We start from the raw sequence: 26,360 nt of genomic DNA, 5'->3' as shown, positions 1-26,360 counted from the left end.
CTAGGTCACTCAGCAAGTATAGGTGTAAACCTGTGAATAACTCTTTGTAGGAAAAAAGCCCACCAATTAATTATAAGGAGAAAGAATTATAGGAGATAGAATTCCACCCCGACTCCCAGGCGCTGTGGTTAGAGTTGGGTAGATGGAGAGAGGGCAAGACCCCCAGCGGCTGGAGCCTGGGTAATGCGTGGGGCCCTGTGGGAGCCCCAGGCACGGGAATCACCTCTCAGCAGCAACGGATAAATGAGCACCGGGCCTCTCTCCAGGGCAGGCACAGGGCGAGGGCCCAAGTGAGTGCAGGTGGCGAGCAGTGAGGACCCCTAGCAATGGGGTACACCAGCTCCCGATGAGAAGGGGGCTGGAGCTGAGTGCAGGCTGGGCTGCTGCTGCAGACTTGCCACAGCCCCTGCAGGGACTTTTCAGTCCTGGGATTTTGTCTCTGTGTGCCCTGGGGCCCAATGCATAGTGGGAATCATGGTAAGAAGAGAACACCTACTATGTGCCACACCTGACACTGGCTGGCCACACCCTCTGCTCATCTCAGAAATGAGGGAAGGACTCCTTAGCAGCACCGGGGCCCTGGCTGCCAGCGAGTTCTCAGTCCATCTGCGATTAGATCAGACCGTCAGCTTCCCTCCTTCTCCTCTCCTTGTGACAATTCTGCAGTGCAGGCAGGGATCCAGAAGCGGGAAAGCCTTCTGCAGCTGCTGCCAACGCTTTGCGGCGAGGGGGTGGACGCAGCTCTGCAGAGCCCAGGGCTCGAAGTCTGCCCCCGGTGGCCGTGACGTGCGTGTTGCCGTGGCCGCTTCTGCAGGCCCTCACTCCAGGCCCCGCTGGTGGGCACTGGACGGCCCCCAGGCCCCATGGAAGTTCTGAGGTCCTTCTGGTCCTGCCAGACCACGTTCATCTTGGACAGATCTTCCCCTCCCTCCCTCAGATCCCCCATCTGCAAAGTGGGAGCGATAATGCCTGGTCTTGGCCAAGCTTGTCCTGAGGCAACATGGCCTAGGAAGTCTGAAAACACTTGAAGGCCTTGGCATTGCTATTAAAAGAGGAAAGGGTCGCTGGAGCCATTCTTATTTTAGTGTCAGCTCTACTATTTTAATCAACAAACCACGTCTGATTGGTTTACACAGAAGAGTAGATTTCTTCAAAGTGGGAAGACTTTGCCAATGTTATTCATAACTTTAGTTGCAGGATGAGATTACCAAGTATGAACCCAGGCTAATGAAGAGGGTAACCGAGCTCTCAGGGGCCACAAAACCAAAGAAGGGGGTGCTGAGATGAAGGTCCCCATGGCAGCCAGACCACCCCCCCCCCCCCGATACTGAAACAGGAAACGTTGACACCCTGACATTGCAAAAGAACCAAAAGGCGGCCTGAACCAACTCCGCACTCTGCTAATGAATCTGTTTCCAGCAATGCCAGTCACCGGCTGCCGAGCTTCTGGCTGGCTCTTCTGACGTGAGCTGGCGCGGAAGGGGAGTGAGACAGATCACTCTTTGCTGTGTCCCCACTCCCATCTGACACACAGAGTTAGTCCTCTGATCATAAAGCCAACAGATTCTTCTCTGCGTTTGAGCAGGCTGTTCCCCGGTATCTGACCCCAGGAAGACTAAATCAAATTCTTTAAAGTCAAAGGAGTATAACCTAAGAAAAAAAGGGTAAGAAAATGTCCCTAGTGATATAGTGAAACAGAAATGAAGTGAGAGATGTCAGAAAAACCTTCTGGAAAGAATTTACAGTGCTGGGTAATGGGAGCTCCCTCCGTCTGCTGCTCTTTTCTCTGTGAGAAGAAGCCAGACCAACTGGTCAGCAATGGCATCTCATGGTAGGAAAACTTATACCCCGGAAAGGGCAAGCTGGAGGGACCTTTCAGAAGCAGTGACAGGAGCATCCAGGGCCCCTAGTAGGGGAACATGTGGCCCAGAGAACTGTCCCCACTGGACAGGTCCCCTAAGGTTTGTAGGAAAGGCAATTCCAAGAGATACAGAATGCCCATTTGACACTGAGCAGCTAAAGGAATGAATCACTGACCCAGAAGCACCTTTTAAAGGTGCAGGGGAGAAGGAGATGCAAGAAGTGGGGGACCAAAGAGGAAGAAAAGGAAGGGAGAAGGAGATGAGGATGCGGAGGCAGGGGGGTGAAGAAGGGGGACAGCAGAGGTGGCAGGGCAGAGAGCTGAGAGGAGATGGGGAACAAAATCGGGACGCAAAGTGCAGGAGAAGGCAGAGGGGGAGAAGGAGCGGGAAGACCAAAGAGGGGAAGGTTCAGCTGGATTTGCAACATTTTCTTTCTGAAGCCAGGCTGTGGGTTTATAGTGCTTAAAAAAATTTTTTTTTCTATATAGAGTGTATTTATTTTTGGCGAGAGGGGAAGGGAGGGAGAAAGAGGGAGAGAAACATTGACGTGTGAGATAAACATTGATTGGCTGCCTCTTGCATGCCCCCAACTGGGGACTCGGCCCACAACCCAGGCATGGGGCGTGACCAAGAATCGAACCAGCGACTTTTCGTTTCACAGGCCAGTGCTCCATCCACTCAGCCAAACCAGGCAGGGCAACGGGGTTTATTATGTTCACTATATTCTCCTCTATGCTGGTTTCCATGCTTGAGACATTTTATTACTTTTTAACAAGAGGAAGAGGAAGGAGAAGAACGAGAATGAGAATGAAGAGGAGGTCAAGGAAGATGGGAGTCATATCTTCCATGGTATTTTTTTGACCAATGCGCTCAGAGGGTTGGAGTGGGGGGAAAGGAAATAGTGTTGGTGGCCTGCCCGTCCATGTGAGAGCGTGAAGCCAGTCTCCTCCATGAGTTCTGGTTCTAGAAGGGGCGTCAGAGGCCGAAGCAGATGGAGGCCACAGTCCCCATGCCGTCTCAGGCCCTGGGCCCAGCATCCTGTCCCACCTGCGCCTTCAACTCTGTGGGTCGCCCAAACAGTTCAGCCAACGTTCCCTGAGCTCCTGCTCTGCCAGGCACCGTACTGGGGTTTGGTTTGGGATACACACCGGCGTCCCTGTTCTTCTTGAGGACTTTGGAGGTGAAGGAGGGCTGCTCAGAGCCTCCGTTCCCCCATCTGTAGAATGAGACGGTTCGCCTCAGGAGCTTCCTTGCCAAGCTTTGCTCGAGCCCCTGGGTCCCAGGGTGTGGCTCAGAGGGACCGGGAGAGCCCTGCTTCCCGAACTTTCTCTACAACAGCTGGGCTTTGTCCCGTCTCAGACACTAGCATTGAGATTGAGCTTGGACTTAGAAATACCATTCCACTGCTAAAGGAGACCTGCAAACCACGGAATGCGACGCCCCCCCCCCACCCCCCGGGTGTCAAGGTTTAAAGTTCTCTTTTCTATTTCTCGGGTTGCATGATTCCTTGAAGATCCTAACTATAAGAATTCATTCACTCATTCTTCCAACAAATGCTTACTGAACTTGTTCAATAAATGGGACAGAGAGAGACAATCAACAAATAAATGAACAAGCTAATAGGGCAGGGCGCTGCTGCCCAGAGGGGACAAAGGAAGGGGAGGACGCTAAGCAGGGCCTCCCGGAGAGGACGTCCTTGGAGCTGAGGCTTCCTGAGCAGACAGACCAGGAAAGGGGGAGGAGCAGTCCCGATAGACGGGACAATCAGCAAGGAGGACAGGTGCCGAGAACGAATCTGGCTTGCCCAGGGGTGGGGAACGAGGTCATAGAAACAAAGGGAAGACCGGGTGGGTCAGGGTGGCAGGCAAGGCCGGATGATGCTGGTTCCTACAGATTTTGTAAAGACTTTGGATTTTAATTCGATTTCAACAGGATGCCTTTGGAGGATTTCTTAGAGGGGCCTGACATGGTCTGATTAACCTTTACAGAGATCACTCTGGCTGCTGTGAGGGGGTATAGTAAGCGGGACAAGGACAAAGGCATCTCTTTTGGTGGCACAAAGGCACAGAGAGCAGAAACTGAGAGAAGGACAGACACGGCCTGTTTAAAAAGGAGGAAAAGATTTCTGGATCACTTTCTCTTTCTAGACTCCAAATATAAGTGTTTGGACCTTCCCCTTACCGTTTAGTGCCTAATTCTGCCCCCAAGTATACCTATGTTTAGTACTAGTAATTCCAGGCGGTAAAAAGAAAGCCAGTTTCCCTTGGCTTCCTGACCGTTTGGGGGAAAGTGTAGATTCAGACAGACCCCCCAGATGTATTGGCCCCTCTGTTCCTTACTGAGAAAGCTGTGGGGCAACTTTCCAAGTGAGAAGACAATGTCTTGGACCACAGACATGAGCTCTTTGGTGTCCGATGGGTGTGCAGTAATGCTTGCCAACGGACTCGACCAAGTGGTCAGCTGAACACAAACGGAAGGAAGGGAAACTTTGGTGTGAAGACCACAGACCCAGGAGGAAGTGACCAGTATTTCTGAAGTGCCTCCCACAATTCATACTTTGGAAGACATAATAGGAGTACAAGATATACTCCTACCCTTTAAGAATGCACCCTCTAGCCGTGGCTGGGTGGTTCAGCTGGCTGGAGCCTTGTCCCGCAATCAAGAGGCTGCAGGTTCGATTCCCGGTAAGGGCACATACCTAGGTTGCCGGTGTGATCCCTGGTTGGGGGATGTCAGTAGGCAACGAATTGATGTTTATCTCTCTCTCTCACCTCCCCCACTTCCTCTCGCAAATCAATAAACATACCCTTGGGTAAGGATTAAAAAAAGAAAAAGACAAGAAAAAGAACGCATTCTCTGGCTGGGGAAACGTGACCAGCACATTCAATGGTTAGACATCTGACTGGCTAAATGCAAGGGAGACATCTGATGGACTAAACGGAGTAGGGGGACTTGGGGCCCCCGCTACAGCCCCGAGGTGGCTTCATGAGGTTTGAGTATCAGTTCCACCTCTGTGACTTAGAACAGGTAATTCTTCTGGGTCTGATTCTGCTTCTTCAAACAGGGGTAATGCTTCCCGATGTGCTTAGTAGGGATTACACGGGATTGGAAAATGCTCCATAAATTGTCAAGTGAGGGATAAGTAGTCAGGGTTATTATTACTGACTCCATGTGCAGAAGGAGAAGGGAGACAGCCACGTTTCAGCAAGTAGAGCCTCCTCTGCAAAACAAAAACCTAATCAAGGGCCTCCCACTTCCAAACCAGCAATGACTCCCCACTGCCTGCAGCAGGGGCGGCAAACTGTGCCTCACCCCTGCCCCAGGCCGAGTCGGGTCCCTTGCCTGTTTTATAGATTAAGTTTTACTGGAATACAAGCACAGCCATTTGTTGATATATTGTCTGTGACGGCTTTCTTGCTGCACGGCAGAGCTGAGTTGTTGCGACAGAAACTGTATGGCTGGCAAAGCTGAAAATATTTACTATCTGGCCCTTTAATGAAAAAAAAAAAAAAAATGCTGACTCCTAGAGTAAAGGGTAAAGTCTAAATCCCATTTAAAATGTAAGCAGGATCTGAATACATCCAGGTCATGCCCAACTCTGCACAACATTATGTACCACCTCCCAGGGATGGAGTCCTTATGAGGTGGCATTTCAAGGTGCCTTCTCAGTGCTACAGCAGGTATCAGGCGCTGTTCCTTTTTATAATCGCCACCATGTTTATCACAGCACCCAGGTCATAACAGGTTCTCCGTCACAGATAGGGCCAGCATAATATGCTAAAGGACAGACATAACTCATTTGTCCCAGAAACCTAGTCATGATATATGTTTGAAAGGGAAAGCACATTGAGAGTGAATCCATTTTCTCGTTTAACTGGTTGCCCAAACAGTGATTCCAGGCCAACTATACAACTGTTTCATGCCATAGAAGCTAAGGCAAATAAGGTCATACGGGATAACATTCACCCTCCAATAAGAATTCACTTAACATGAGCTCTGTGTCAAGCGGGGTGCAGGGGCCAGGGACTCGGAGCAGACTGTGATCAGTCTCTGCTCTATGGAGTTTGCAGTCTAGTTGCGGAGGCTGAAGGTCGGCAGATAATCACCGTGCAGGGACACCAGCCCAATGTCAGAGTGGGTACGCGAAGTGGCAGACAGAAGGCGGGATTCCTGCGCATGCGCTCCTTGCACTGCTTCCTGAAGGTTTACCTACAGTTTACTCTCCCGAGGGAAAGTGGAAGGGGCAAGACACACTTAGGAGTATCTCACAGTCTCCGGCTGGATTCTGTGTGCTGAGCCAACACTGACCACGCTGACCATGGTATGTAGGTTTTCTAATTTAATCCAATGCTGTGTGGTTTTATGAAGGCCAAGTCAACAGAGAGTAGAAGATTCTAGTCCAAGTCAACTATAAGCTAAAGCCTGTGCACTCAATCTTCCACTGCAGAGCCTAGACACCCGAGAAGAGAACTGGGAGTCTATTCCAGAGAAAGTTCAAGTTTGTGACCTACAGAGACAGCATGAAATGTTTCTGGAGTCATCACATGGCCCCTGATTTCATGAGGACCATCCAATGTGGACCAGGCACGGGTCATGGCTGGAACATAAGCAGTCAGTTAGTGTTCAAGAACTCAATGGTCAGGGGAGGGGAGAGAATAAATGTCACAGAGGTCAGCAGTAACTCTCAGCCGCTGGGTGTGCCCCAGGATGCCGCATTCTGGGCTCTGGCCAGGATATTAATTAAGCCCTAACCACCGAGGCCCTGGGAACTCCCTATCAATCAATGGCGATCTGGGAGCTGTGCAACCTGAGGCAAACTTCCCAGGACATGTCCGTGCGAAGGTCATGGTGGGCATTGGGGGCAGAAGAATTGGAATAAAAGAATGCAATTTAAAAAAAGTGAACATTTATATATTTACCAAGCTTCCTAGCTTATGTCTAGGACATGAGAGTTTCCACATCAGCTTAATTGTTCAAATGATCACATTCAACTTTTCATTCTTTACCTGTACCAAATGTGGTGTAAAACCAATCAACCTATGGAAAAATGCCTTGTCTTCAGTAAATCTCATAAGAAATATCAGAGACAATTGTTCTCCTGTGTTGTTAGCAATGATGAAAAACGGTCATCAGGAACTGACTGAATGCAGCGACTAAGAGGCTCTGGGGAGAAGGCCTTCTCATGCAGGAATAGTGGGGCTGCACGTTAGAATAACTTTCTGGAAGGAAAACTGATAATATCAACAAAATGTGAAAGGTATGGGTACTTTAACCTACTAATTCTTCTAGGAATTTACTCCAAGGAAATAATTAAGGCAAGCACTCCAAGGTTCACCAAAAAAAAAAAAAAAAAAAAAAAGGCTACTTGCAGGATTATTAATAATACCAAACATTAAAAAAAAAAACCCAAAATATCTGCAAAGGGATACTATTTAAATAAATCATGGAATAACTAGGCAGCAGAGTCCTACGCGCCTACTTAAAAGGATGGTGTGAGTCTATAAGCCATAATATGAAACTTTTTCCATGTTCAGGTTTTCTAAAGGCTTCCTGTGAACTTGCATGTGAGTGCGTGCGAGGAACCCAGGGACCTTCACTGAATCATGTACATACATCGTGGCTCTTTCTGGGTGGTGAGATTCCAGATAAATTTCTTCTTCCTTTATTTTTTTATCCTCATTACTCATATTTTTATAGTGAACATGTAATACAGTAGTCCCTCTCTACATCACGGTTTACGTATCGCGGCCTTTTATTGCAGGATTTTAAAAAATATTATATTTATTTGTCGCGGATTTTTTGCTATATCGCAGGGTTTTGTGGTACTGTACAGTAAATACTAAAATAAATGTAAGGGTCCTACTTGGCGGATTTTCACCTGTCGCAGGGGGTCTAGAACGTAATTCCCACGATAAGTGAGGGATCACTGTATCTTTAAAAATAGAAAACTGTTTTTGAAGATCAAAAGAAAACATTTCCAGGGCACGTAAATCTCCTGGAGAAAAAGCAAGGCTAAAACCAAAATAAGGGCTGACTTTTGGAAGAAAAATGTGGGGAGCAGGGGGTGGGGTGCTTCAAAACCTGCCTGACAGCCTTAGACAAGGAGACAAAGTTGCAACCTCACAGCTAAGAACCCAGACTTGGGAATTGCGGGCACCTGGGTTCATATCTCAGTTCCTCCTCTGAGTATGCACTCTCTCTGAGCCTCAGCTCCCTATTGGTCCAATAAGAATCCTGATGCCTGACAGAGCTGTTGTAAGGATTAAATGAGATAATGCAATATTGAAAAGGCAGTGGAGTTACAGGTTAAGAGCACAGGCTGTGGTACCAGACTGTTCAAGCTCAGATCCTGACTCTAGAGCTGGCTGCGTGTCCTTGGGCAAGTTACTTAACCTTTCTGGGCCTCAGTTTCTTCCTCTGTAAAATGGAGATCATGATAGTTTCCACATCAATAGAGTAGGGAATGAATGAGTTCCAGCCTGGAAAGTGCCAGAAGAGCACCTGGCACATTAGAGGTGCTCAGTAGATGAGTTATGATGATTAATGCCCATAGAGCTCTCGGTACGGTAGAAACAGAAGTTCATTAAATGGTCACTGTTATTGTTACAAGGTACACTTCCCACAGAGAATTTTGTACACATTTATCCCCTGGAAAGCAATGAGAAAATGAAGGCGTTAGGGAGACTCTTGTCGTCAGGTAAATGTTATAGTCACGGCAGAGAGGATTCACTGTCCAGTTGCCCTGGATACCCCGGGACCCGAGTCCAGGCTCCCCTCTGCTTCCAAAGGACCTTCCTTCAGCCATCCACCCAGTGAACAAATGCTCAATAAGCCCCCCGGTGAGCCCCCAAGAGGGTTGGGAGCGCCCAAGAGGAAAATAAGATGGCTCTGGCCCCGCCACCGGAGCTCACAGGGTGGTGAGGAGAGGCGCACCAAGTGCACACACCCGCGAGGGAGCATTTAAGCCCAGCTGCAGTCGGTGTGACGGAGTAAGTGATAAGAAGGGAAATGGGGGTCCTGACGTGGTCTAGCCCTGGGGGGTGCCGGAGGGAGGAGTCGCTGGGAAGGTCAGGACTTTATGCATGAACAGGAGTTGGCTGGGGAAGCCTGAGTGTAAAGGAGGAAGTTATCCGGGCAGACGGGCACTTAGTGCCAAAGCCCGGAAGCCATAGGGCGACAGGCTCACCAGGTGAACTGGGGGAAGGACACCGTGGTGACCAGCCGCTCAGAAGCCCTCGGCGGGGTGGCCGGAATGCGGAGAGAAGCCGAGGCCCTCAGGAATGGCGTTCTCAGTTGCGACTGTTCTCTCTTCCCTTCCAGACTCTCCTTGCCTGCTGGCAAAGACGGCCAAGTCTCCCCCCGAGTCCCGGGGCCAAGGGCCAGCCGTTCTCAGCTTAGATTCCCAGAGGCGACAGCCGTGGAACACTTTGCCGACATGTGAACCGGAGCCACGCGTGAACCACGACAGGGACTCTGCCCTCTGCAGGCCTTCCCATGCCTCCAGCCTGTCCTGGTCACATCCCACGGGGGTTTGTGAGGCTATTTAGGAAGATAAGCTTCCCTTGCTGAGGAAAAAGGGCAGACCATGAGAGAAAAGAATGGCTCCGAGGGAGGGATCCGTGACTGACAGAAGCGGGGACGCTCCCTTAGGAGCATCGGGCATCATCAAAGAAGCCAACCCCCACCCAGGTCTTTGATTTCTCTGCCTGTTTACATGCTACAGAAAGAAGACGTGTTTAAGTTTCCTGTAGTTTTTCACTGGAAATTGATGTTCTGGGAGAGGAAGCCTCTGTTGCAGACGTGGCAGGGTTTTTTTTGGAATTCATGCATTAGGAGTCTGGAGCTGTCCCCTAAATGGTACTTCTGTTGTCTTTTTGTGTAAGAGAGCGAGCTTTTCGCAGGAGCAGAGCCGCCTGCCAGCCTCTCTTGATACACAGCCCACCAGCTCTCTTGGTAGATAGGATGTTTAATAATTAGGCTAACTCATTGTTTATCTAAGTGGCAATTATCGCTGCAATGAAATAATATTTTAACTGCAGGGGAAGCATTGCGGAGCGCTCCCAAGTAGAATCTACTGGCTGGGAATGGCCCACACAGCTTCCTGTCCTCGGAGGAAAGGGCCACTTCATCTTGGCGGGCAGATCTTGGTGTCTGAGATGCCACCCTCCGATGCTGCCCCAAAGACCTAAGGCCATGTGCCCGGGAGAAGTGCATGGTCCCAGTCCTTCCCACTGAGGCCCAATGGCCCAGCAACATATGAAAGTGCGGCCTGTGCTGCTGAAGCGGGACAGCCTGGAGTCCGTGGAGCTGGTGAAGCCGCCGTACCACCGCAGGACCAAGTCTCAGCAGGTGCGGTTCAAGGACGATGGGACCGGGAAGGCTCCGCCCGGCCTCCCCGAGGCGGAGGCCCGCCCCCCTGAGGACCCGACTGTCACGAGCAAGACTCAAGCGCCCAGACGCCACCACCTCCCCGCCTACTCGCTCTCCTTCCCCAGGTCCCAGAAGGCGGGGGGCTTTCGGAGCATCGCCATCCAAACCTCCCCCAGTCTCAGGAAGCATTTCCCAATTTTCAAGAGGAAGAGGCTCACAGCCAGCAAGTCCCTGGTGGAAATGCCAACAGCGCCCCAAAGTGCCATCCAGGTCAACGGCAACCTCTCTGAACAGGACATTGTGTCTTCTGAACTTGCCTACTTAAGGCTGGCTCAGCATCTGGAGGATGGGCCTCGAAGGGTCAAGGCTTCCCACCCGTTTCTCCCTAGAATGGCCAAGGTGCAAAGCAATGGGCCTATTAGCATCTGCTTGGAAGCAGGGACTTGGAAAGCCTCGGAGAAAGCAACAGCTGCCATTCAGGTCCCGGATGACATTTATCCCAGTCCTCCCTGGGCAGTGAGAGAGTCCGCTTTCAGCCAAGACCGGTCTGCAGAGATAAGCAACTCCACGCACCCTTCGGTTGACATGTGTCCAGGCGATGAGAGAAGAGCGCTGCCATCCGATTCAGAAAGATCCCCCTCCTGCTTAAACGCCACCAGCGGTGCCAACCACATGCCAGGCACAGGGAAACTTAAACCCGAATTGCTTTTGCCCAAAGACAACTCTGGGGACAAAGACTTTGGCCCACCGTCCTCTCTGTCAAAGGAAACGTGGGTTCCCTCACCTCCACGGACTCACAGCCCCCTCTCACCAGGCTCCCACAGCCGGCCAGCCCACCCTGGAAAGGCATCAGACTGTTCTTCATCAAGTAACCATCCCCAGGAGCTGCCGTCGCTCAAAGCCAACAACGCATCAAGATCTGCCCCTGCCTGTCAGGAGCAGCCGGAGGGGACCCCCGCCCCATCAGATGCCCCAGAGCCCCACAGCTGTCCAGGAAATGACCACCTCCCGTCCTCTCTGCCAAGGAGGGAGCCCAAACCTCAGAGCAGCAGGGAGACTGGGGGGCTTAATCAAATCCACCTGGCACGGGGCGAACTCTGCCACCTCCAAGGCAGGCTGCAATCTGTGGAGGAATCTCTGCACTCAAACCAAGAGAAAATTAAAGTCCTTTTGAATGTAATTCAAGACTTGGAGAAAGCTCGGGCTCTCACAGAAGGGTAAGGTGACTTTTTAAATATTAATAACTACTGGGTTAAGTCATTTGACAGGAGAGGAGCAGAGAGCGAGCAAGCATTGGTTTCCATTAGTAAAATGTCCCCCAAATGTTTGAGTTTCTGTGGTTTCCCCAAATCATAAGCAGTGTCCTCCCTTCATTCCAACTGGGTTTCATTCAGTTCTAGGCTTTGGTGCATTTCCATGGCTATTTGTTTTTGTGTTCAAATATCAACAGATGGGAGAAAGAGGGCAATGAAGCAGTGGGGTCAGAAGTGATATTAACATGGGGGTCCAGTTGATAAATGACGGAGCAAATGATAGCAAACAGGTCCTCCCCTGCCCCGTCCTCAAAGCAAGTCACTGCTTTTGCACAGTATTTTGGTCACTTGTGTGTTGGCCACCAAACTTACTGCTGACCTTGCCCTCCCCTGACCGCTTTCAGGGCGTGGGCCCGTCCATCACTGACCAACCCTGAAGGAACTGAAATGAGATCACAATTCTGCAAAGAAAAAAAGGCATGGAGTGCTCTCCTGGGTGACTCAGCACCAGCCCGGGAAGGAAGAGTCCGTTAGTCATTTAGGGGTGGCCTGTTTGTCCCTGGAAAATGTGGTCCCTAAAGCCTGAGAGGAAGGGATGGGCAGAGCTCATCCATAAACGGGTGGGGGAGGGAAGAGGAAATGAACTGGCATTTGCTGATATGAATCAGCATCAACACTGTCTCACAAGAGAGCAGCACTGGGGGGGTACAGACAGAGACGTACGGAATGGAGGCGTCAGGGGTTTAACAACCTCCCTTCCACTCATTTGCAAAGCCCCTCAGCTCCCCCTCTCTCACGAGGAGGTAAGAGTAGCTGACTCATGTCCCAGCTATTATTGTCAGCAGGAAAAAACCCTTGGCTCAGAAAGCCCTCTAGAAACGTGAGGTCCTATTCTCACGGGTTTCCTGTCGATTTGTCATGGTCACGGTCACGCAGCTTCAGAGCATGGCTCCCGGGGAGACGGGCAACGCCCTGCTGCAGGGAGGCGTCGGTAGGGTGCGTGCATCCCATGGGACTTTCGCCCGGAGCTTCATCCAGCAAACTCTGTCTTGCAGGCGCAACTTTTATCGAACTGGCCAAGACCTCAACAACTGCAGCACCTGCCAGAACACGGCGTGCATCATATACAGGTACCTGGCCACCGCGGGGGCCGGCTCTGCGGCGCACAGAGGCTGTGGGTCCACAGAACGCTCGCGTACACTCTTAGATGCAGAAAGTCAAGAGAGAGGCAAAGACGGGAGGCCTTTCAATACCTGAGACTTAAACATCTGAACTGGGAAAGGTTACCGTCCGGTTCTAAGGCAGGCAAGGCTTTGTTTCCTTGCAATAAGGTCTGTGAGCAAGTCCTTTGGGTAACGATCCCTACACTTACTGAACCCTAAGTACAGGCACCGGCGCATCCCATTTCAAGACCATCCCTGATGAGGTGGGTGTTAATGTCCTCAGGGGAGTTCAAGCATGTGGCCCGGGTCACAGAGAGCATTTTCAGAGAAGGGGCTGGGATCAAGAATCAAGTCCAGACCGTTCTGATCCTAAACCCTGTGATGTTGATTATTCCACTACAGTGCCTCTCCCTCAGCGGCAGCCATCACATGCCAAGCACCTACTATGTGTCAAGAAGCATGCTAAGTACTTTGCATTCCTTTCTAAGTACATCACTTCCTTCCAGCAGGGGGTAAGGTTGCCACAATGAAGTTGATTTTTATAAGTAATGGAAGGAAAACATAATGTAGTAATGAGAGTGCTGAACCCGGAGTCCAAATCCCCAAGTCAGACATCTGCCAACAGGCCTGGGGCTCAGTTTCCTCATCCGTAGGGCGGAAGGAGTTATCCCCACACAGAGTTGCCACAAGGAGCGAGTGAGGTGGGATACGCAGATGCCTTTGTAACTGTGAAGCTCTGTACAAATCCAAGGGCTTATTACTGTTATTACTAGAGAGATCAATGCCCCCTTAGCTGGAAGCCTATCTCGGGGGCACCGTGGAAATGTGGTCGAAAGCAGTCATTCCAGTTGATGGCAGCTAATTTTGACAAAAGTGTAGGGTTATGCTTCTCTCTCACATTTCTCTCTCCAACGGAAAAAGGAGCCCAATGAGCCGGGCTGTCTAAGTCTTCTTTCAGCCGTGTCTTCTCTCTCCTGCAGAATCACAAGACTTCATCCCAACAAGGGCTGGGGGCCTGGAGGTTGGAAGGCCCCTCCCTACACTTAGCCAGGGCCTTGTGCATTTTTTCACTGAAATGTCAATTCCTTATACCTAGCAGCCACGGAAGTACATATTTTTACCAAATGACAGAAGCTTCAGGACGGAGCACAGACAATGCCCAGTGCAAAATCAAAGAAATCCCCTCAAAAAGATCCCCTGCAAAAGGCTTTTGACATTGGAAAGTATAAGTAGCCAGTCTAGTCTCATCAATTGCTACATTTTTGCTCCTTTTTTTTTTTTTTAATACATCTCCTTTCTTAAGGAAATTTCCTAAGCTCTAGGAGGACAAAAACCATTGAATGTCTAGACAGCTAGGGAGAACAAAAAAAACAAAACAAACTATTCATTATAAACCATAATTATTTTTAACTACTCTCCATTTACATTTTGGATAGTCCCTTTCCCTGACCAGCCAGATGATGTATTTTTCCATTACCTTAAGATGGCTTTTTATTCAACTTATGTAAATGAAGAGGACCAGTGGCTGTTTCCCAGGCTACTAGGAGTGTCATGGCCTGGCCTTGGGCATCTCCTTTCTGGCCTCTGAGTTTCCTCATCTGAAAAGCGAGGGCCTTTCATTAGATGGCCCCTCTGGTGCCTTTTAGTTCTGACAACCTGGTGTTCTCTGATGAATTAAAAATGGCAGTATTTGGCTAAACTATGACCTTTCCACAAGTCTGAGACTGTTTGCATTTTTCCTAGTAGCTACTTCAAACAGCCCAAGCAAATATTCGAAGTTAATCTACACCCCTGGAAGGGTTAGTAAACCTTCATGCACGCACCCCTTTCCAGTTTTCTAAGAGGAACAGCCTCTGTCTACATCCTCTCATTACCATTCAAAGCCTGCCTGTTCTTCCAGACAGTATCTGTATCCTTGTATCTAAGCCATTGTGAAGAAACAGGCAATTAATTTGATGAAAGCAAAGAGATCAGAAAAACATCCCCATCAGAGTAACAGTGGGAAGATGAGAGTTGTCTTTTTCTATTTTTTTAAACATTTCAAATGACTTCAAACCCTGTGTTGTGTCTTGGAAAGTCAGATCGTACAAACTAATAAGTAACTGATGTGAAATAGTCATCCTCGGGCCTTGCTGAGCTGCGGTCCCTCTCCGTGACGATGGACAGGCCCAGCGCACGTCACTGTACATAAAGCACACTGGCACGTGAAGAATTGCCTCCCGGCTCTTCTTCTCTGGAGATGTTGCTGCTAAGTTAGCAACATACACAGTTTTCTAAGTGGCCCCATCAGCCGAAGGCTATGGCTAATGCTACTGGCTTCCATCAAGACATGTGGGGTCATCAGTTCTGCCCAATTCATCCTCTCTCTGCTCCCAGAGGAGCCTTCTGCCTCCTGCCCCCAAGTCTCCTTAGCTTTCTTCTTACCACAGGCCATAGATCCCATCTGACCAAGAAGCACAGCCCCATACAGATGCCTAGAGTCCATGCGTGGCTCTCAGGGGACTTCTTCCATGGAGGCGAACGGGCTCCTTTGAGTTTTGACTGCCGCGGGCTCTGAGGCGGGCTCTGAGGGAAGGGGGAAGAAATTGGTTCTATGCCTCCAGCTGGTTCCAGGCTGTTTAGTCCCCAGTCACACTCCTCACTGATCCTTAGCACTAGTTCTAGGACAAGTGTCTCAAAGGGTTGGGTGAGTTCCAACTCTGGTACCTAAGATTAAATCATACTGAACTACTGAGTGAGAAGGCTGTTCTCATTCCAAAGGTACTTCAATCCTTGTGATTACCCCGAGGGGAAAATCAGAGTTTGGTGCCAGAAAGTCTTCAAAACTTTTTGAAGACGCGTCTTCTTTGTCAAGAGAGAGCAGGTCTCAGGGTCATAGGTATAGGCAGGCAACAGCAACTAGCCAGAGTATAATCACTTTAAATTATTTTTATTGAAGCTTTTAACTTTTAAAACTAGCCCCCCTACACAAAATATCCCTATTTTCCAAAGCAGTGTTGCCTATTTTATTAAAAAAAAAAACATGTGGATAACTTTTTAATTTTAAAATGAAAATTGATTTAGAGAGGAAAACCATTAATAATTGGTGTGGGGAGTTTACAGAAACCATGAAGATGAGGAACGAATGACTGAAGTTGGAGAAATGAGGCCGCAAGCAATCAGCTCCCTTTGCTCTTCCCTCCAAGCCCCACCCTCCCTCCTTCCCGCACCCCGGTCTCCAATCCTCCAGCCATATCTCCCTGCACTTCATCTTCAGGCTCACTCTACAAATCATCGCCGAGCCTCTTGGGAGGACTTGGACTCCACCAATCATGCATTTATTTTCTGAACGCGCCTCCCAGGAGGAATAACAAATCTGCTTGGGTTAAGTTGTAAAATGCATCAACTGTTTTAAGGGAGGAGAACAGGAAGTCTTTCTCAGAAAAAATTTTCATCTACCATCCGAGTATGTTGCTTAGGAAATGGAAATAAAGAACATGCTGCAAATTTAGCATTTTTCATGGGCAAAGAGAGAGGCTGGCCACGTGAGACTTGAAAGGCGCTAGAGAGGAAAGAGACAGAAGAGCTGTTGTCTGTCTGGGGGTCCACTTGGACAGGCTGTCTCCTCTTCTCATGCTTAGCCTCTTCTCATGGTTTCAGCTGTACTAATGGATTTTAAGTTCTGTCTTATGATACTCTGTCTCCCCTTACCTCTTTCATCAGCACATTCTCTCTTTCTCCGAACTACAGGGATACATAAACTAGATATTTCCAACGCAATATCTCAAAGGCATCTCAGATTCACCAGTGTTGGTATTCAGGACTTATCACAAGGAGTGCCTCTGGAACGCAGGCCAAAGCCTTGCAGCTATGTGCCCTGCAGGAGAAAAGCCAGGCCTTCGCCTTCTGAGGAGCGGCAGGAGTCACCCGGAATCATGCTGTTGGTGGTGCGGGGAGCCTTCCACAAATTTCTTTCCGTGGTGAAGCGCTTTGGACATAGGGTTATGGCCTCACCTGCTACTTAAAGCTGTTAGCTAACCAGAGAACAAGGCTATTTCATTAGAAATGTAATATGCACCCCGGCCTGTGGGTTTAGCAACCACCTTTCTGCTTAAATTATTTAGTATTTTCCTTCAGACTGCTTAGGATCTCTCCCAGCATGGAGCCAGGTGAACTGGGCAAGCCACAGTCCTCTCCCTGGCCAACAATGAAAAATACAAAGCACACAGCATATCGGTCCTTCCTAGCAATCACAGATGTGTTTGCAGCTCTTATCCCATTTCGACTTGGACTGAGCAGCGTTCATTTCAATTGCTGGGCCGTGAACGTTACAGCGATACTGACCAGCCTCCCAAACCAGCCGACCCCAAACGTAGCTCAAGCTGTCTCTTTAGAAAACAGGCATGAGGTTTGGGGTACATGTGGAAAATTCTCGGAGCCCTGAGGGGCTGACCCCCAAGACATCTGCCTCGAGCCCCTGCTCCTTTCAGCAGTGTGCTATCCCTTTCTTCTTCTCCCTAGAGTGTAAGAGGCAAGAAGGAGGATTTACTGCATCAGCAATTTATATGCAATAAAAACGGAACCTATTTTAATGCATTAATAGCAAACGAGGCTGAAACATGCCGTAAATATAAAATCAAGCAAGCTGAGAATTTCCCAGGAATAGCAAGTGGATGGCTGCCGGCACAGAGGCTACAGCTGACCACAGGACGACCCAGCCTTTGTTTCCCTGTCGAGTTCATGTAACAATCGTTACCACGTGTTGTCCCAGGCCCTGCGCCAGGCTTTTTGCTAATGCAGCACACGCAGCCTCTTATCCCAGACTCCTGGCCACGCTGAAATATGAGGGTGGTTATTATTCCCATTTCACAGCCGAGGAAACTGAGACTCAGAGAGGTTACGTGACTTGTCCAAGACCCAGCAGAGTCTGCTCTCAGAGGGTCTCCCTGTCCCTTCACCTCTTAGCTTTGACCTTGCCTACTCGGTGAATATATATGTGAAAGTTCTCTGAGGGGACCTGTTCTTCCTGAAGGCTTAACATGAAGGGCTTCTCTGCCCAGAGCACTGACAGCTTTCATAGTTGGCGACCAGCAGGGACAATTTCGGCAGCTCAGGCCTGCTTATTCATGTGTCAGGAGGAGGACCTGCAATTCTCTGAGGACTCGTCAGCAGACGGATCCGAGAGAAGGGGGTGAGCTTGCCAACGGCTGCAAGTTGTGAAGCTTAAAATTATACCCTAAAAGTAATGAGCAAACGGGTTGGTCATTAGGAGAAAGTTTTAGGAACAATATCCCTTCTAGGCTGCGGGGGGCGGCAGGAGTGGAGACAAACTAAGTGAGGCTCCTATTTTCCAAGACTGGAATCCCTCCCCAAAGACACCTTCCAAAGTGACATGATTTATCCAACTGGACAGGAACCAAACTACCCTCGCTGCTGCCACTGATTCCGATGGCTAGGTCTTCAGGAAAGGAAGTTGCAGGAGGTCCCTAACTCCGCGGTGCACCTGGACTCGATGATGCGAGGGGACACAGAAACGCTCAGCAGAGGGGAGGAGGCAGAGAGGGATCTGGAAGATGTTCCATTTTTCAGGAAGACTCCACGAATCATTAGTTTCTCAGCCAGCCTGCTCGGAGTGTGTGGTTTATGGCAGTGTCTTGTCGCCGTTTCTCTTTATTAAAGACCAAGACCCACCTGCTGAGAAGGAAGGGCAAAGGCCCCCTGCAGACCTCAGCAGCCTGCCCACACCCAGGACCGCTGAGCCCATGTATTTTTTGGAGTAAGCTGCCTGCGAGGGGGTGCCGGTCTTCTTCGGGTACGCAGCCTCCTGGCCAGAAGTGCTCTGCACTCTGGAAACATTAGTGCAGGGAGGGCTGCCCAGCTCCACACGGGGTCGGGTCCCACAGGGGGCTGTGCAGCCACTCAGGTGCACCAGGCCTCGGTGGTGATCGCCACCTCTGGCCCCCAGCCCACAGACATCTGACGCCCAGGATCACACAGGCGACCATGACTGCGTTCTTCAGCGCAGTCTACCTTACGGCACAGCTGTGGAGGAGGGCGACCTAGGCTCATAGCTTGGCTCCGTCCCTTATCGGTGTGTCCCCTTAACCTGCCCTAGCCTCAGCTGCCTCATTTCCGGAACAAAGGTAATATCCACGTCATGGGGCTGTGAGGATTACACGAGACATGCGAGAATTACCAAACTTCTGGTACAGTGTCTACAATATCGATTTCACTCCACGAGTGACAGCCTTCCTCTTTCTCCTCATTATTACTATTATTGTTATTAATGTAAATCACCATGCGTCCTCACCTAACATGATCCAGGTACTCTTTAGTTGTTTCTTCTTCTTAGGCGAAGACCCTGGTAACAGCCAGGCCCTGGGCTACAATGCTGAATCCCTCTTTAGGAAAAAACAAAGCACTAAGAGCCTAGAAACCAGGCTAAATTCCGATCATGACTCACAGTGCAACTTCTCTCTGCCAACTCGTTTGACAGCTGAATGAGGATAACGAATTTCCCATCTTCCTGGGCCGCCATGAGGACAGAATGAAAACATAGGTCTGAAGTATTTGCAGTTTGAAAGCACTGTATACAAGTGAGGGTTTCCAGTGCTCCTTCGTTTCTTTGTACAGCTTTCTCTCTTTCTGGCGCGCCCACCGGCGGCCTGGCCAGCCAAGCCACCGCATCCAGCGCCAGGCTCTGTTGTCTGCTTACACACGCATGTCTTTACCTCCTTCTTGCTTCTCACTGTTTCTTCTTCCAGACAAGCCATGACTTAGGCTTCCCACTGCTTCCAATCACCTAGAAAAACATCCTTTTGCTTCTCCGCTGGCGCTGCGGCTGGAGCATTGATCTGTCAGTCAGATCAGAGAGGTGCCCTTGAGAGCGTTACCTGCGAGCTCTCTCCCGGTCCCGGTTTACACACAGCGCACTGTACCACGCACAGACAGCTCACATGGGAAGCGCTCTAGGCTCCCTTGGACGAGGGATAGGGCGGTTGGGATCCAGGGGGTCGGGAACTCCTCACAGACCCTGAATGCTCCACAGTATCTCAGGGGCTCTATCTCAATGGCTCCGGGCCCGCATCCTGTATCTTAACAATTTCCTGACCCCTGATGGCCCCCGCCGTGAGCCAGAGCTCTATAAACTAAGCCCTCAGCACTCCTCTCCATCCCTCTGGAACAGAGGTGGCAGAAGATGGCCCAGGTGGCACGGTGGGGAGACGAAGAGGAGGCGGAGAGAGGAGGGGAGGTTATGAAAGTTACTGGTGTTCGCCTTGATACCAAACCCAAGGCAGACAGCCGTTCCCCAGAGGCTACATAGAACCCTCGCCTTGAATTCTCACCAAGTAGACAATCTATTTCCCTTTTCAAGAGGTTGCTGAACACGGTGTGAATCGGCTAAGAAGGAAGTTGAGGGGTATTTCCTTTCGTGCACCCAGCTCCAACATGAAAAGGGGTGAGAGAGGACACCGTCCCCTGCCCACTTATAAGGCAGCTGCGACCCAAACAAAATATACTTTCTCTCCTCTCCTCCAGACTAAACAGTAGTTTGTCAAATGGAAGAATAAGAGAGTGACAATTTTCCTTTATGTTAATAAATTGCTTTGGCCTAAAAAACATTAATCAATTTCTTTCCTAAGTGCACACACTTCTCTCTACTCTGCTTTATGCCTGGCCTTGAAAAGAAAGTCACTTTCCATCCCTTTTCAATTGTCAAGATCAGTGGGGGCAGTTGCAAGAGGGGTGGGGGGAAATCTCTAAGTCCCAATGATCTCACTGGAACCCTGTGGTGTTTCCATAGAAACATAGAAAGTATTCTTTCCTGAATGTACTTGGAGGGGATGGGTGATGAGCGATGATGCTGGCGAGGTGTACAATTACTGAAGAGCTTAAGGTATGAGTGAGGGGGTGAGAGATTCAGCCCCCTGGAAGGGACGACAAAGGACTTAGTGAAGAGTGGAGTGGACAGAGACCTCATCCCACGTGAGGACATGTGACCTGTCATGGTGTCCTATCTGTGCAACTCCCCAGTGAGAGAGCTTCGTAACCTGCCTTCTCAACTGAGTCTCAGAAAGAGGAGCGACTTGCCCACGCTCACCCAGCCAGTGAGTGCTGCAGCCTCAGTTCAAACCTAGGGCTGTTCCACGCGGAGCCCCGGATCTGTCCTCTCGCTGTGCTGGGCTGCACTTTCACTCGTGATGCTGAGACGGGTCCGTGCTGACGGCTGGCTCCTCTGCCCCCGAGCCCTGCCAGTTCTGTGCGTGCTGGACTCCCCCGCAGCACGGCTTTTCCTGACTGGCATTAGGGTACTGCTGTTGAGTCTTGACAGACTCAGGTGGTTTGTTGTTGTCACTTGTTTATTCAAATTATGAAGTCAGAGAAATGGCACAAATAAGGAGAAAAAGGAAGCCGGTTTTTGTGTCTGGCCATATAGTTTGTTAGGGCTGTATGGGTGAGGAGCTGGGGAGAGCGGCAGTTGAGATCAGCACAAAGCATGTTTTTAATCATCTGTCTCACACACTGAGACGTAAGATCTACAAGAGCAGTATGCAGGTCTGTCTGTTTTACTTTTGTGCCCCGCAACTGAGCACAATGTCAGGCCATGAGCTGGCTGGCTGGCTGGATGGATGATGAATGGATGGTTGGATGAATAGATAGATGAGTGGATAGATAGATGATGGATAGATGGACAGATGGACGGATGGACAGATGAATAGGTGGATGGATGGATAAACGATGGAGGGATGGGTAGATGGACAGATGGATGGAGGGATAGATGGGATGTCTTATAACAGACAACAGCATAGGAAATTCCTAGAGTGTGCATGGGGTACCCACTTTCTTTGGCTCCATCTGGTGGTCCAGGATAAAGGTAACTGAACTGGCAAATCCTAGGCTTTGGCTAGAAGGTCTCTAGTAGCTCTTGGCATTGGCTAGCATTTACTAAGGACACTGAGCCACTGGACTGCCCCCACCAGAAGCTCAGGATAATGTCTACCTGTCTGTCTAACACTCCTCCCCCATCACCCAGCCCCGGGCCTGGCACAAGGGAGATGGCTAATAAATGACTGATGAGTGACTGGCTGAATACTTGGTGCCTAGCTCTGAGCTGAGTGTTGGCACATGCATCATGTCATTTAAATCTCACCGATGATCCTATGAGTAGGCACCATGCTCGTTTTACAGATGAGGGCACTGTGGCTTGAAAATAAAAATTGACCTCCCCAAGATCTCACAGCTAATCAGTGGTGGAGCTTGGCTTTGAAAAGCACAGCCTGTGTTTCATCCGCTATATAGGTCACCCAGCTAGGGACGTGTCCCTATAGAGGGGGCCAGCGAGGAACAGAAAGTAAAAGTCCCTAAGCCGAGAACAAAACAATCAGACCTTCCTCCCAACGTTCCTAAGCACCACGCCCCATCCGTCTCTTTGGCGTCTTCCATCGCAGAACGCCCAGGGACTAGGCACCGTCTGGGCCCTTCGTTAGTCACGCGGCAACCATAACTTGCCTTTTCAGCAGCACTTCGCCTGATCCTGGGTCTCTGGGAAGTGACATAGGGACCGTAGACAAGGACAAATATCCCTTTAATGAGCGCTCCTTTCAGCCCTGGCTGGGTAGGAAGGCTTCGGCCAGTTACGCCGCACCACACACCAGCGTGGGGTCTTCCACCGTGCACATGAAACATTTCATTGCGCCCCTGCTACACAGGAGAATGCCCTGCTTCCATGACTGCGCGTCTTCCACAAGCCCACGCGGGCTCCCCGTCGTTGGCCTTCTGAGAGCTCTAGTCTGAAACCGGGGGGCACAGCTAAAACCTTCAGGGTCTTCCTACAGGCATTCCGCGCAGGAACACCTCCCGAGTGATGTCCTAGGGAGAAAAGGGGACAACGGGGGGGCAGAGGGAGCCCACGTTCGGCCTGCAGGTGTCACTCGTTCTGGCCTGGCTCTGTGGGTTCTGTTGAGTCAGTGGGAGGAGGCAGGCTGACAGCCCCCAAGTCCACCAGCCTAATTCCTGAACCCTCAGAGGTCAGGGGGCGTGCGAGCACCCACTGCGCAGGCCAGAGCCTCTGCGCGCCGCAGCCCCGCTCTCTGAATCTCTGGGAACCTCGGTCCCCAATATCAAGGCCTGTATAACTCACAGACCAGTGTACAGACCGTACAATGGAGTCTGTACATGAATGACTCCAAAACCCAAATAATTAGCAAAAAGGAGACAGGAAGTGTCCATCACAGGACAGTGTGTAAATGTGCCTGTATTGAAGACTCCTAGGAGATAAGGGTATACATAAAGCTCTCCAAGACACATGAAGTTGAGAAGCAAGACAAAGGAAAGGCATAACGTATTAGCAGGAATAACACTGATGATTATAACACCAGCAACAGGAGCTGACTAATGCAGACGGAGGACTTCCTCCATGCCAGGCACTGCTCTGAGTACTTCCTATAATTATAGTCTCTCTCTCTCTCTCTCTCTCTCTCTCTATATATATATATATATATATATATATACATACATATATATATATATATATATATACATACATATATATATATATATATATATATATATATATATACGTATATATATATAAGTTCCAAAGAAAGCCTTTGAGATACGTTCTATTATTTTGTCCACGTTATAGATGCGGAAACTGAGGTGTCAAGTTTTATTGTCTATTCCTCGGTATTATTTACATCTTTTATAATGAGGCAGTTTTTGTGCATAACGTGTAAAAAGAATCAAGAATTAGGAGCATTAAACCCATGAGAGAAAGACTGGAGCAATGTTTACTGGACACCCACTATGGGGCTACCACATTACATGCCTCACTGAAATTTCGGAGCCTCCCCACCAGGAAGGCCTTACAGGTGCCAGTTCAATCAATGAGGAGCCGGAGGTTCGGAGACGTGATGCAATTTTTCTCAGGGTCACACGGCCAGTAGGGGCCTACGCGTCTGGGACTAGATGTCAAAGCCCATGCTCTTCTGGATGAGTGGGGCCCTCAGTGATGCTGACCCAGTACGTGCTGATTTGAATTTACTTTCCTCCCTTTCTCTGTCTTTTTCAGTGTAGAACATGATTTCCGGCAGCAGGAGGGCAGGTTTCACGAAGTGCTGCAGAGTCTGGAGGAGGCGGAGCCAGCCGAGGAGCCATCTCCCCCACCAACGTCCCTGGCAGAAGCCCCTGTGCCTGAGAAGCAGGATTTAAGGCGGAAAACTAAGAAGGTGAAGAAGAAATGCTTCTGGTGGATCTGAGCTTGTTGGGACCTTGAGCTCTGCCCTCCCCAAGTACCTCCCCACAAAGCGGGGAGGCCCCCGCCATCAGGCCTTCTCTGCTCCTTAGCAAAGGGCCCAGGCTGTGAGCCACCTGACCTGAGAAAGGGGAAAGGCATAAAAATGCACGGTCGCCTGGTGGGTCAGGTCATTTTCATTTTAAATTAGTTCCTGGATCCCAAACCAAGGACCTGTCATCTCATGCTGTGTGGCCTTCCAGTCTGTGGCAGAGTAAGGTGGCCGGTAGGGCTAAGGAGCTTGGAGTGGCTCTCCTGCAGGTGTAGCTCCAGGGCCCAGCTTAGACCGTCATGCTTCTCAGCCTGCGGCTAGAGACAGCCTGCCAAATGGGTGGGATCTGATTTGGGTTTAAATTTTAAGATTCCACGGTTAATTTTTTAATTGAATTTATTGGGGTGACATTCCCACAGTTAATTTCCCTGCAGCACTTAAGATCATGAGATCCAGCAGCCTGTCTGTCTGTTTCATCTGACCAGTAACATCAATAAGACTGAGTTAAAACACAAACCTGGTTCTCATTCATTCATCCCCATAGTACCTTTGTAGATAGGTTCAAAAGTATATAAATCTACATAATCTCCCTTCCTGGTGACCAGGCGATGGTCACCTGATTGAAGCAGCAGCAGGACTATGGGTGAGGATATATATATATATTTTTCAATTTTAGTATTAAAGACCTTTCCTTCCCAAAGTCTGAATTCTTTTAAAGTCTGGCTCATTCTTCTGACATGACCCCTACACATGTGGGTGCAGTCAAACTTGCATGGCTGAACAAACTATTAACATAATTAAGTAACTGCTACATATTCTTGGGGGTGAGGGGTGGGTGGACAAGGCTCGTAGTCCTCGTTAGGTTCCCTACCAGCCTGTGGTTGGACGGATGCTGCTGAGAGCAGGGACCCTAAAGCTCAGCGTGGCATTCAGTGAAGAAGACATTTTGTTACCCGCTTAGCTCCGGGCCGGGTGTCTGAGGTAGAGTCCCCAGGGTGCAGCGTCCTTTGGGAACGTAGGATGAACCTGCGCTGCTGCAGACAGAGGGGAACTGGGCAAACCCCTCCGCCAGCAGCACCTGCCATGCCACAGAGCTGCAGTGCAGGAGCTATTTCAGGGAGGCGAGAGGGAAGCTTGGCAGGGACTCTCAGCTCGCACTATTTCGGTCTTGGAATGTCATTCAAGACGTTCCTGTTCTGCTTCTAGCGTAACGTTTAAACCCACAAGATGAGACCGGCATCCATAATGTTAAGTTGGAATTAAGATAAATACACTTGTCATACTTAGGAAGCCACATTTCATAAGCTCTGCTGCCACTGGCTAAAAGCCACAGATCCTTCTGTATCCACACAATCAGCTCTCAGTTGGCCCCAACAACGGAAAAGAACAGCACGGAGGATAATCCAATAAAGCAAACTCATGCGGGATCTCTTATGTAATTGTATCTTGTAGTAGAGCTTCCATCTTAATTTGCTTTGCTTGCACTAATTTTCAAATTCATTTACATTCTTGGGCAGTATGCTAGAATGAAAACAATTCTGTTCTGGGAATGAAGAGACCCAGGCAACAGAATAGCCCAGTCTGCTCTCCTTTGACAAACTGTTAAATTTTCAGGGCCTGGTAGTCCCTTCTCAGATGGAGACCAACACCCCACTCTACCTGCTTCATAGGCCCTGTGCATGGTCCAACACTGGGAGAGCAGGACGGCCCAGAGCTGAGCTGGGCCGTTTGCCAAAGTTAGCCTGGAATAATGAAGAGGCATTTAAGGGCCCTCTCACAAAAAGTATAACCCGATCCTTGGGTAATTAAAAAGCGCACATTTTTATACCCTTATGTGGAGTTGGGGGCCTCGGATAAACCCTTAACTGAAAAATGAAATTGGGTAGAAAATGTTGTCCTTTCTAGAAACACAACCAAATGAGACTGTAACAATTCTGCACCAAAGCACAACACAGCATCACACGGGCCCCCAACCTGAAGCTGGGAAGGAGGGCTCTTCTGGACACTGAACATTTAAAATCATTACAAGGGAAAGGGATTCAGTAAATACCTTCCTGCTAAAAAAATGATCATTTGTTTAAAAAAAAAACAAACTAACTAAAAAACAAAAACCCACAGAGAGGCATATACCAAAACCCTATATCCATCTACTCATGTGAAAGTCACTTCTTTGTAAAATATTATTTAACACCTACCATGATAATCTATGAAAATGCTGTACCTGAGATTATATGGTTCATGGAGAGACACTAATTTAGCAAAAATTACTTTTATAAAATTGAAGGAAAAAAGACTGATACATCAACCGAAGTCGCAGGAGTTTATGTAGCTGCTTTCTCTGTAGTTAATGAATACGTGTACTCACCATCTTTGGAACTCAATACCAGCTCATCTGTAGAGCACCTTCTTAAAAACTATGTATAATGTAAGGTTTTGTAAATTTCTAAA

At 49.4% G+C, this 26,360-nt stretch overlaps 2 protein-coding genes across 2 annotated transcripts in view; one reads left to right on the top strand and one right to left on the bottom strand.

The window, feature by feature from the left end:
• The window catches only part of DOCK2 (dedicator of cytokinesis 2), a 348,486-nt gene that overhangs the window by 154,795 nt on the left and 167,331 nt on the right, over positions 1-26,360 (bottom strand). The window lies entirely within an intron of this gene.
• Positions 9,928-24,572, top strand: INSYN2B (inhibitory synaptic factor family member 2B). Its single transcript, XM_090288561.1, has 3 exons — positions 9,928-11,449; positions 12,541-12,615; positions 23,699-24,572. Exons 1-3 carry the CDS (start codon positions 10,104-10,106, stop codon positions 23,883-23,885), a joined length of 1,608 nt encoding a protein of 535 aa, XP_090144687.1. The 5' UTR covers positions 9,928-10,103; the 3' UTR covers positions 23,886-24,572.

This window comes from Furipterus horrens, unplaced genomic scaffold, assembly GCF_987537825.1.
Source record: "Furipterus horrens unplaced genomic scaffold, mFurHor1.1.pri manual_scaffold_10, whole genome shotgun sequence".
Classification (NCBI taxonomy): domain Eukaryota; kingdom Metazoa; phylum Chordata; class Mammalia; order Chiroptera; family Furipteridae; genus Furipterus; species Furipterus horrens.
The sequence above is the reverse complement of the archived record's forward strand: the minus strand, read 5'-3'. Positions and strand labels throughout refer to the sequence as shown.

Coding starts and splice junctions, on each gene's coding strand:
- INSYN2B (XM_090288561.1), top strand. CDS start 10,104: ATGGCCCAGCAACATATGAAAGTGCGGCCTGTGCTGCTGAAGCGGGAC. Junction 11,450..12,540: donor GCTCGGGCTCTCACAGAAGG/GTAAGGTGACTT, acceptor TCTGTCTTGCAG/GCGCAACTTTTATCGAACTG. Junction 12,616..23,698: donor ACGGCGTGCATCATATACAG/GTACCTGGCCAC, acceptor TGTCTTTTTCAG/TGTAGAACATGATTTCCGGC.